The sequence below is a fragment of the Pagrus major genome, chromosome 10 (genome assembly GCF_040436345.1).
Source record: "Pagrus major chromosome 10, Pma_NU_1.0".
NCBI classification, from domain to species: Eukaryota; Metazoa; Chordata; class Actinopteri; order Spariformes; family Sparidae; genus Pagrus; species Pagrus major.
Window position 1 is genome coordinate 13,268,339 of NC_133224.1, and position 12,314 is coordinate 13,280,652.

Sequence of the window (12,314 nt, forward strand, 5' to 3'; positions counted from 1 at the left end):
ACTCAGCAGTCGACGTAGCAGCGCGGCTGTGATCCACTGCAGAGCTGCAGGAGCAAGGACTGATCCTCAGGACATTTACACTGCAATAACTGACAGCTTTCCTTTAAGGATCAATAGGAGCTTTGAAGGAACTGTTCATATCATTTATAATGAACTTGGCGACAATCATTGTGTCTGAAAAGTAACCTGCTCAACCAAGTGATGATGTTTACACTGCATTTATTCTAATTAACCACTGAAAGTATTGTTGTGTATGTAAAGCTCACAGGAATCTTTTATAATTATTTCAGACAGTACCGAGGCCAGATACTCACAGACCCCCTCAACCATCAGGGGCCCCGAAAGCCTCGAATTCACTGTGTCAGTTGGTAACAGTAATGACTGAATTAAAATGTTTGGGTGAACTGTTCCTTTAAGGCTTTTAATATTTTAATTTATATTGTACATATTCCTAAATTAATTTGTGTTTAATCAGATTACCCCAGCCTAACTGACACACAGTATTCTACCAGAGGCATACTGTTCGGCTCATTCAGTTTATATCCTATAATATGCCATGTTCTGTCATTGGGCACACATCTTGTTTAAAGTTGACATTACTTCATTGGGTATAAGCCTGTGGCGTTGTTGCTGTCCCCGTTTGGATAAATTCAGCTCTATCAATGTTGTTCAGATCTGGGGCAAGTGGGTCTTGGGAACCACAAGGTTCAGCGCCAATATGATTGTCCCCATCATGTGATCTACTGCCGGGGTATGAAAGAGAGCCTTTTATATGAGCTGTAAGCACTTCTCAGAGGTTTGCATGCACTGAAAAGACACACCGGATCCTCCTCAGCTCGGTAAGTCTAACTAAAACTGAAAGATATGTCCCTGATGTGTGTATGCTGCAGATTTATATTGTAGTGCTTCTCAAAGTTATGGTTTTGTTTCTGCTGTAAATGATCCAATAATTGTTCTTTGCATGACTCATGAGAGCAGCTCTTTGAACGTCAGTCAGGAGGTCCTTTAGGTTTGGAGATTTACACACTGATGATTCACCACCAGTGTTCAACAGAATGGAGTACTTTGCTGGTTGATAACATGTTAAGTGCATTAGCAGCTACTCACTTGCATTACAGTATCTGCAGACATGGGGCTACGGGCAAGGCATGGGCTAAACAGTGTTCAGAATGCTTTTAACTATAAAGAGCAGCGCTATCTTAACCTCAATAATAATGTCTCTCAGTGTTTAATCCATGATAAGATGCAGAATAAAGAGGGCTGTCAGGGACGTAACACACCGTGTGACTGCAGAGTTCATCATTATTTTCTGTTTCTGTATTTTTTTCCATTTTTTTCTTGTATTGCTGAGCATTAGCCTGTGTTAGATAGCATATAGACACCATAGTATGAGGTAACAGTTACTCTGATGTCCCTGAGAAATATGATGTGTACTCTTATTGATGTCCAGGTTATCATTAAATGTACCAGTCTCAAATTGAATGTAAGCTGTTGGTGTTTGTTTTTATCTCAACTGATAATAGTTTAAAGTCCCGGGGTGAGAGGAGGGGTATTCAGTTGGTTGCAATCTGCAACCTCACAGTTAGATGCCATTAAATCCTACACACTGGACCTTTAATCATTTTGAGAAATGAGCTTATTTGCTTTCTTTCTGAGAGGAAGATGAGATGATTGATCTTGATCTCATGTCTGTTTGAGTCAGGATATGATTAGCCTCGTTTAGCATAAAAACTACAAAGACCCAGACTAAAGCACAGGGCGGCCAGCTGACACACACTGAGTGTCACACAGTCTGAACTTTTGACAGTGGAAAACACATGTCAGTGTGTGTAATTGGTCCTTCGAGCCGGATACTGAGCCACACTCCACATGTCCACAGACTAGAGCAACTTCAAATGGCTGATTCAGCTGATTCAAAGGCTGTTGGCATTAACCCGGTTGATGGGCTGATCACTGATGAAGCGCAGGCTTCTCCTGAATTCACGGATGAACACCAAGGTGGACAAGACATAACCCAGCCTAACATGGATAAGGCTCCCCCTGTAATGTCTCAAACATCACCTCGGCCATCCTCATCCACTCAACACATAGAGCCTGCCCTTCCACCTGAACCATCAATTCCCCCTTAGCCATCAGCATCCTACACAATCCCTGAGAACCCACTCACAGAGCCCAGCGGCCAAGAGAGACCCAGGAGGCATAGACGCCCCCCTGACTATTATGGAGTCCATGTACTGCCACAACAAACATCTATAAAGTCCCATGGCCCACGCAGTGGTGCTTATAGTAAGACTGGCTCCAAGTCAGTTTCCAGTCTCCCCTCAGCCTCTCGAATTAGTAGGTTTTCCAGAGGCAGCAGTACTTCAGTCTTAAGTGATCTCCAAGCCAGCCTCCTTGAGGAAAAGAAGAGGAGAGATGAGCTGGAGGAGTTGAAAAGACAACAAAGGGAGGATGAGGAGCTTGATACAGAATGTGCATTGATAGACAAGGAAGCCAGAGATGCTCAGCAAAGACAACAGGAAGCCCAACAGAAGAGAGAGAAAATTGTCAGAAAGGTTGCAACGAATCGACGCATCCGCATTAAGGAGCAAGAGCTTGAGGCAGCCCAGCTTGTTTCAAGTTTTATTAGAGAAAACCTCTTGGATGATCACCCTGCTCCAGCTTCTGCACCAACATCATCATCTCTTCATGACCATGTAGCTTCCACTTCCCTTTATGATCTCCCTCCCTCCAGAATATTTACTCCTGCCACTGTAAACATGAGATATGCCGAGTCTCAAGCTGGTTCAACACCCCCACTATCACAAATTGGCTATTCCATTGCCCCTCAGATTCATCCTATGCTTCAGCCCGCGCAGCAAATCCTACCCCCTGTCCAGGTTCCCACCTCTACTGTCCAGTCATATATCCCCCCTCTGCCTGCTGACGCCATACTACCGTCCCTCTCTACCCACCATGTACCTGTAACTGTAGGCATAGTCCAAGCCCCTATTCAAATCCCATCTAGGCATGCACCTGTAGCTTTAAGCTCAGTCCAAGCCCCCAATCAATCTGCATCCATGCTTGGCCCTGTGCAGCCCACCTTCGCAGGGAGTTTACCACCTATGCAGATATCATCTCTGCCTCCACGTTCTGTGCACTCGCAACCCCCCAATGTTATGGATCTGGTCCTGGCCTCAGCCTATGGGATACCAAAGCCCTCACTCCCTGTGTTCAAGAGTGGTAGAGAAAGTGATTTTGCTCTGTTAAAAATGGCCTTAGATAACCTCCTTGACAACCACACCCATCTTACTGAGCAATTCAAATACCAGGTCCTCTTGGAACATCTTAAACACCCAGGAGCCCACAAATTGGCCAGATCTTGCATGCATGATATGAGACCATATTCTACTGCCCTTCAAGCGCTGCAGGAGAAGTATGGTCAACCAAGGCTATTAGTTCAGGGTGAGATTGGTTCAATATTGAATTCTCCTGTTATTCGTATTGGTGATGTTGAGGCCTTTGATGATTTCTCTCTCTCTATCCATGCTCTGGTGGGAATGTTGCTGACACTGGAGGGCCCTACAGGATCTGAATTAAGATGTGGCTCCCATGTGGATAAACTCCTCAGTAAACTCCCTGTACAGTACAGAGATGGATTCATTGAGCACTGTATTAACCGAGGCATTCTCACTGGACAGGCAACCAGAACTTATTCCCTTACTCACAATGACCGACATTGAGAAATGGATCAGTGAGAAAGGGAGATGCACTAAATGTGGGAGAACACACAAAATGGATAAATGCACCTTGAAGAGGCCATGTAATGTATGTAAAGAGATTCACTTAACCATTCTCCATGATCTCCATATATCTAAATCGGCCACAGTGATGTTTGCATCTTCCCCCTCTGAGCTCCTCTATGTTGACCAACCTAATCGCTCTTGTAAAGTAATGCTGAAGGTTGTGAATGTACTCATACACAACGGGGATAAAACCCTTAAAACGCACGCAGTTCTTGATGATGGTGCAGATAGGTCCATTCTGCTCCCCCAAGCTGTCCAACATTTGGGCCTCGCCACTCAGCCTGAAACCCTCTCCCTATGCACAGTAAGACATGATATAGTGCAATTGGATGGGGCATCTGTGTCCTTTGAAATTTCCCCTCTTAACCAGCCGAATGAAAGACATGTTATTAATCAAGCTTTCACGGCAGAGAACCTTGGGCTATCTCAACACACATACCCCCTGAAGCAGCTACAAGAGCAATATCACCATCTCGATGGTATCCCATTACAGCCCATTGACCATGCATGTCCCCTGGTTCTCATTGGCTCAGACTATGCCCATCTAATCACGGCCACAGAGGAGATACGGATGGGGCCCCCTGGTGGTCCACTGGCAGTGCACACCCGGCTTGGATGGGCTCTCCAAGGGCCAGCTAATGTAATACAAACCCAGCCAAATGTTTCCTTTGCTCTTACCTGCTTCAAAAGTGAACTACTCAGGAATGTGGAAAGGTTGTGGCAGATTGACACCTTGCCCTATGTGAATGAGAAGACAGCCACAAGATCAAAACAGGATAAATTGGCCCTTGATCTTCTCAACTCTAAGACGGTGAGAGTAAACATAGATGGTGTAATGCGCTATGCCACTCCATTGCTTAGAGCCCCTACTATGCCTGTCCTTAGAGCTCCAAAGGAAGCTGTCCTGCCCCGTCTCTGCGCCACAGAAAGACGCCTGTCCAAGGATCCCAAACTGTCTGAGAAATACCAAGAGGAACTGGATAAGCTGGTGCAGTCTGGCTATGTTTGTCAAATCCCCAGTGAACAGATAGACCAACCTAAAGAGATCTGGTATTTCCCACATCACATTGTTGAACACAACAACAAACACAGGGTTGTATTTGACTGCTCCTTTGAGTATATGGGACAAACTTTGAACAGATGTCTTCTGCCTGGTCCAACACTCGGCCCCTCTCTGCTGGGAGTTCTCCTCAGATTTCGCCTACATCCCATCGCAATCTGTGGAGATATTAAAGGTATGTTCCACCAGGTGCGCCTTTTGAATGAAGACAAGTCTTTATTGCGTTTCATATGGAGAGGGATGCAGCTGGATCAGGAGCCAAGTGTGTATGAATGGCAAGTGTTGCCCTTTGGAACAACCTGTAGTCCATGCTGCACCATCTATGCGGTCAACAGACATGTCCAAGATCACTGTAATGGAAATGAGGAGGTTCTCCACTCTGTCCAACAATGTTTTTATGTTGATAACTGCCTCCAAAGTTTCCCATCCTCTCACCAAGCCAAGTCGCTCATTGAAAAGATGCGCCCTCTGCTGGCAACTGGTGGCTTTGACATCAGACAATGGGCTAGTAATGATCCAGCTGTCATACACCATCTTCCACCAGATGCAAGGTCCAATACAAGCGAGTTGTGGCTCTCAGGAGATGGAGACCCCAAAGAACTGACATTAGGTCTCCAATGGAACTGCCTGACAGACATGCTGAGCTACAAAACTAAATCAATCACCTACCATCAACCTACAATGAGGAATATATACAGAGTGCTGGCAAGTCAATATGATCCTCTGGGCTATCTGACTCCCTTCATAACCCGAGCAAAGATCCTGGTTCAAGACCTATGGAAACAGGAAAGAGGATGGGATAACATCATCAAAACAGAAAGCCTGTTGAAGCAATGGCAAGCATGGGAGCTGGAACTGAATAATCTCCCTGACATTCACTTCCCCCGCTGTTATCTACCCACCTGCATCAACTCGGCCACATCAGATTCCCAAATGCATGTGTTCTGCGACGCTTCAGAGCGCGTCTATGGCGCAGTTGCCTACCTTCGGGTTGAGGACAATGTTGAGAACATTCATGTCAGCTTCATCATGGCCAGGTCTCGCATAGCCCCTAAACGCCAGCTTTCCATCCCTCGTCTTGAACTGTGTGCAGCTCTAGCAGGTGCCCAGCTGGCTCATCTTCTCAGTGCTGAGCTCACTATTCCCCAACAGTCTGTGACACTCTGGACTGATTCAACAACAGTCTTGTCCTGGTTGACCTCTGACTCCTGCCGTTACAAGGTGTTTGTTGGGACCAGAATAGCTGAGATTCAGACCCTGACTGACACCAGGAGCTGGAGGTATGTTGACTCAAAGAATAACCCAGCTGATGATGTAACACGGGGTAAAACCCTCCTGGAGCTCTCTCAGCAACACAGATGGAGTCAAGGCCCACCATTCCTCCTCTTAACTGCTGACTGCTGGCCAACCAGTCCACTTGTACCAGCTGAACCAGAACCAGTTGAGGAAATAAGGAAGTCAATGTTCTGTGGAACAATGATGTCAACTGGCATAAACCTTCCTGATTTTAAGAAGTATGGCAGCTGGGATGACTTAATAGAGGAAACAAAGACTATGCTTTATGGGGCGGCGGATCACAGTTCAAACATAGCCCAATGTTACATCGACTCAGAGAAGCACCTTCTGCAAAGAGCTCAATCAGAGTGTTTCCCCGAGGAGATAAACGCCCTTAAAGGTGGGAAATCTATCCCAAGGAATAGCAAACTACTCCCCCTGTCTCCTGAATATGACCGTGAACTCGGCCTAATCCGAGTGGGAGGCCGACTCCGAAGAGCAGAAACCCTTGACCACGACACCATTCACCCAATTGTCTTAGATCCCAGACATTATGTCACAAGACTCATTATTAAGCATTATGATGAAAAACTACTGCACCCAGGCCCTGAGCGCGTCCTGGGAGAAATGAGACGGAGGTACTGGATTCTGCGTGGTCGTCAAGCCATTCGCCAGCATCAACATCAATGTCAAGACTGTCAGAAATGGAGAGCCAAACCAGTTATTCCCAAAATGGCCGATCTTCCTCCAGCCCGCCTTCGATTGTCAAAGCCCCCATTCTGGTCCACAGGCATGGACTGTTTTGGGCCTTTCACAGTAAAAATCGGCCGCCGCACAGAAAAAAGGTGGGGCATACTCTTTAAATGTTTAACAACACGCTGTGTACATCTTGAGCTACTTAACAGTATGGATGCAGATACATTTCTGATGGCCTTCAGAAGATTTGTCTCACGCAGGGGAAAACCCTTTGAACTCCTCTCTGATTGTGGAACAAATTTCAGAGCAGGAGAGTCAGAGCTAAGAAATGCTTTCCAGGCTATGGCGTCGGATTTGAGGCAGAAATTAGCCCACACACAGGTGAGATTCCAATTCAATCCTCCATCTGCCCCACATTTTGGTGGGAGCTGGGAACGTGAAATAAGATCAGTTAAAACAGCCCTCTATGTTGCATTGGGGAAGCAAACAACAACAGACACAGTCCTGCACACAGTACTGGTTGAAGTTGAAGGCATCCTTAATTCAAAGCCCCTTGGATACGTCTCCTCTGACCTTGCCGATCCAGATCCAGTAACACCAAATATGTTGCTCATGGGGCGGCTTGACTCCTCTCTTCCTCAGGCAATCTACTGCTCAAGTGAACTCCTTGGCCGAAGGACATGGCGTCACAGCCAGATCTTGGCAGATCGTTTCTGGACAACATTCATTCACTACTATCTCCCTACATTACAGACCAGACAAAAATGGAAGTCGGACAAGGACAACCTGGATTTAGGTCAGGTCGTACTGATTGTTGACCCCCAATACCCTTGAGCATCATGGCCCGTAGGAAGAATAACTGAAGTGTACCCTGGACAGGATGGTAAGGTTCGCAGCGCCAAGGTCAGGATGCAGGGAAGAGAATACGTACAACCTGTTGCTAGATTGATCCCACTTCCCGGGATCACAGATTGAAGAAAATGTACGTATTTGCTGCACAAATACGGGGGCGGCTGTCACAAAGTCCAAGGCTGAGATCTCCAAAGAGGAAACTCTAAAGATGGAGATGTGAGCACCTCCCACTGTTCCTCCCACTTTACAAATAGAGGCCCAGTTGAGGCCTTCCCCCTTTTCCTTTGTCTCCAGACTCTGTGTGTGTGCTGGTGGTGCTCACCTGAGTTTGCCATGCGTGTTTGACTTCATCTCATTGTAAGTAAATCTAAACTTATTTCAATGCATTAAGGTTAAGGTCAATGTCTAAGTTTCAAGTATTTTAACATGCCTAAGTTTAACGAGAATCTTTTGGTTTGATGTGTTAATGGATGATGAACTTAAAAGATTGATTGATTGTAGCCTATTCTAATTTAATAGTATTTCGTCATATTTATCAGGCATGAATTACTTTGTTTCCTTTCTTTCTTTCTTTGTTTAGAACCATGGCACTCGGTGACACCACCCCCCTCAATTCAAACGACAAACTAATAAACAGAGATTAAATACAAGCAACTTCTGTGTCCTGGTGGTTTGTGTGGCTCCAGTCTGAACCTTCACAATAGACAGTACAGCTCTACTGACATGATAAAAGCGAGGCCGATGAGATTTGTGTTGTAACAAATCATTAAGAAACAACTTAATGAAACAACTTGGCATTAACTTCCCTGGCACAGGGTCAGACTGACAGACAGACATTATGCTGTAACAGTGCTTCATACACTGGTATTGATCCTAACTCTTATTTATCCGACAGAACTTTTGGTTAGTAGCTTCATTTAGCTGCCAAGGTGTCAGGAGAAGCATCAGTATGATCAGTCCAGGCTGCTTTTCTACTTTAATGAAATCTAGTTTGCTGTTTTTTTTGGACATAATGGTCCTGCAGGATCCACTGTCTTTGATTACTGTGTTTTTCTCCTTCATTTACTTTTCATACAGTGTTTGTAGATGTAGCTACTTGCCAACCCTCCAGATTCTTCTGAAAATCCCATTTCTCGACCCAGTCCTCCTGACTCCACATTACTGCAACAAAATACCTCCATAAATTCACTAGAATGAAAGAGATGAAATGTTTTCTAGGGAAAGATCAGATATCCTGATTAGGTTTGCTCTCCCAATTTGGGTTTAGATATTTGGAGGCTGGCCAGTTACACTCATTCATCACTGACAATGATTATTGACTCGGCTTTTAAATGCCTTCGAACAGATAACAAAGCCACAGTCTGTGCTCACTGATCATGTGTGGAAACCTGCACTGCAGCCAGAGATGCTACAGAAGAGCTCCTGTTGTTAGTGAAGAACTAGCTACAAGACGTCGGCTAACTCCACACATAGTTGTTTTTGCACTTCTTTTTAGACACGTTCAACAAATAAACTGTGAGCTTTAGAGGTGTTGGTAGCTGCATTTTTGCAAGCTGTTTGCCTATGCTTCCAGTCTTTATGCTAAGCTAGGCTAATCACTTCCTTAATCCAGCTCTGTAGAGACACGTTTCTTACCGCAGTGTTGGACAGAAGGTTTATTCCCCCCAAATTTTGACGTTTTCGCTTTATTTAGGAACAGCCACATGTTTCTGGTGTCACTTCATGGAGGCTTTATGTCAATGTGATGTGTAGCCTGAATGATCTTTAATGTCCACGTGCAGCTGGAAGAAGAGAGCATTTGGCCACTAAACTGGTGTTTCGATTACTAGCCTGGAGAATGAGCCACGACAACAGCAATACACTGAAGAGGTGTTCATTATGTTGTGTTCACCCATACATTGTGGTAACATGGACAATATTTCTTCAATCTGACTGACATCAGTATGATTAGAGATGAGGCTGTTACATAAAGTCATCCAGTAAGATGCCCTGAAACATTTCATCAGAATATCCCTTTATTGTCATGTACAAAGTGCTTCCAGCAGTTGTGAAGCATCAGAAGAAGAAGAAGAAGGTTGTTAACCTTCACACTCCAAACTACTTTTGTCATTTTGACTTTATACCTTCAGACTATTCCAGCGGTTGTTGATTGGGTCGATGTTTCAGAGGATTGCGGCTGTGTTCATCTTTTCAAACAAGTATTTGAAAAAACATGTTGTTGTGAGCCTTCTGACTGTTCAACAATCCTTCAATCATTTAAGATCTCCATCTAAAATGTTGTATGAGCCACAGGCCGGTTCTGTTTTACTACCTCCATGTTTCTGACCCTCCCTGAAGGAAGTCTCCTTATGTTACCCCATGGAAGGCCAATATGAGCAGAAAAAAATAAATTCATTCCATAGACATGGAAAATATTTATGCACTGAGCACCATCTCAATCAGATGCCATCAATCTCTTTCCACTGAGCTGGTTACTGGAAGCATTTTTATTCTGATTGGTTGTTTATCCTGATTATTACTGGAATATTAGGGTCCATGTAAATGCAGCTAACATCGGTGAGTGTAGCCCCTGTAAGCCTGTAGAATAAACTGTGCCATGTGTTAGTTGTAATCAGCCTACAGTGTCATCTCTTTCTCTCTTTACCATTTATTTTTTTTGTGGTTTAGGTTTGATCATGACATAATCATCTGACGTCTCTCCTGATCTCCATCTCTACAAGTGGGTTTAAAGAGGTCACAGTGCAGAGGGATCTGTCATGGATCATCTTACCTCAGGCCAACACAGTCAGCCCAGCCACGCCTCGAGCTTTCAGTGGCTTTCTTTTGCTTACCAGGGCCTGATGGAGATCCCTTATGACACCATCCTAACACAGACAGAAACACTGGAGGTGCTGGACCTCAGCTTCAATCTGCTGGATGAGTATCCTTCTCTAAATAACTTCACAGTCAATAAGAAGCACTAACTTACTTAAGTGTCCCTCCATGGCCTCACAAACCGAGTCAGTGCTGAGATTAGCTGCACATATGTCATTTAATGCTCATACATGTTCATACATTTACACAGTGTATTGATGCTCATGTGGTCAGTGACCGACAAACATGAGCAGGTTGAGTTGGCTGTGTTCTCCTTCATTCAATCCCTATTGGAACCCGGCTCTGCTGGGTCAGCTGGAGAAGCTGAGCACTCTGATCCTGGACTGTAACAACTACACCTCTCACATCAAGTTCCCCTACATGCCCAGCGTCACCACCCTGTGCGTCAACAAGAACAAGATCAACAACCTGCCCGTGTTTGTGGAAGAACTCCGACGAAAGTTCCCAAATATAAAGTGAGTCTGTGGAGGAACTGCAGATACAGCGTATGACCGTGATCATCTGTTTTATTCTTCCATATTCCTTTCGTATACAGGATCCTCAGTATGATGAACAATGAGGCAGCACCTAGCTATTTCAACGGAGGAAGTCTGACCCAGTACAAAGACTACAGGTGAGAATCCTTCAGACATCTTCTTAGCCCCTCCCAGTGTTTCCCTGTGGTAGGCCTGTTACCATAGGCGCCGATCCCGTGGGTGCTCCGGTGCTCGAGCACCCACTGGCAACGCTGAGCACCCACTGGCCAATCGGGATGGTCGATCAAAAAAATAAAAATAAAAAATAAAATAAAAAGAGTGAATGATTGAAACTTGTGGTGAAACTGTATCTTTAAAATGAACTGCATTTACTTAAATCGTATTATCCAATCAAAATCATTGCAGCTCTGTGCGTGTACACGTTAGCGTAGTCACGTAACCAATCGGATGATCGGATTTGGCTGCAGCTAAACAAGAGGCCTTCACGTACACACACACAGCAAAATGTGAAGGTTGGCTGCGTATCGGCGGGTAAAAATGGACAAGTTTGTTATAAGAAAACTAAGTGGAACTGCGTCTACAACCACCAATGCCCCCAGCAGCGGTGGCGGCGGTAGCAGCAGCAGCGGCGGCGGCGGCGGTGGCGGCGGTGGCGGCGGCGGGGGCGACGGTAGCAGCAGCAGCATCAGCGGCGGTGAAAGGGACAGCAGAAAGTGTCAGCAGGGACGAAAGTACCAGGCCAGCTGGAAAACAAAATTCCCGTGGATTACATATGACGCATTAAATAACAAAGTGTTCTGTGAAGTGTGCTCTGCTGCCGACAAAATGCATGCCCCGTTACCATGTACAGGAGGACATGAGATGGATTCTTACAAGGCTTTTGTGAAAGATGGCTTTTGCAGCTGGGGCAAAGCAATAGAAAGATTTCGCTGCCACGAGAAGTCAAATGTCCATCGAGTTAATGTTGCAAATGCTCTCTCTGCCGCCAAGCAAAAGCAAATGGCTGAAGCACGAACTGCGTTGTTAAGTATTTTTTCTTCTGTCCAATATTTGGCATGTCAAGGACTAGCCCTTAGGGGTCATGTGGACACAGAGTCAAACTTTAGACAGCTGCTCAACTTGCGTGCACAAGACATCCCAGAACTACAGTCCTGGCTCGCTCGTAATGAGTCTAAGTGGCTTTCTCATGACATTCTCAATGAAATGACTGAACTATTTGCACATGATGTCCTACGAACACTTAAAGAGGAGATAAAGCGTGCGGAGTTTTTCTCCATAATCATGGATGAGACCGCG

At 45.2% G+C, this 12,314-nt stretch overlaps 1 protein-coding gene across 1 annotated transcript; it reads left to right on the top strand.

Moving 5' to 3' along the window:
- The first annotated feature begins 10,424 nt into the window (after window positions 1–10,424).
- LOC141003328 (leucine-rich melanocyte differentiation-associated protein-like) lies at window positions 10,425–11,159 on the top strand. The gene is made up of 3 exons (XM_073474652.1): window positions 10,425–10,588; window positions 10,815–10,997; window positions 11,078–11,159. Exons 1-3 carry the CDS (start codon window positions 10,425–10,427, stop codon window positions 11,157–11,159), a joined length of 429 nt encoding a protein of 142 aa, XP_073330753.1.
- Window positions 11,160–12,314: the final 1,155 nt, after the last annotated feature.

Coding starts and splice junctions, on each gene's coding strand:
- LOC141003328 (XM_073474652.1), top strand. CDS start 10,425: ATGGATCATCTTACCTCAGGCCAACACAGTCAGCCCAGCCACGCCTCG. Junction 10,589..10,814: donor AGCTTCAATCTGCTGGATGA/GTATCCTTCTCT, acceptor CAATCCCTATTG/GAACCCGGCTCTGCTGGGTC. Junction 10,998..11,077: donor CGAAAGTTCCCAAATATAAA/GTGAGTCTGTGG, acceptor TTTCGTATACAG/GATCCTCAGTATGATGAACA.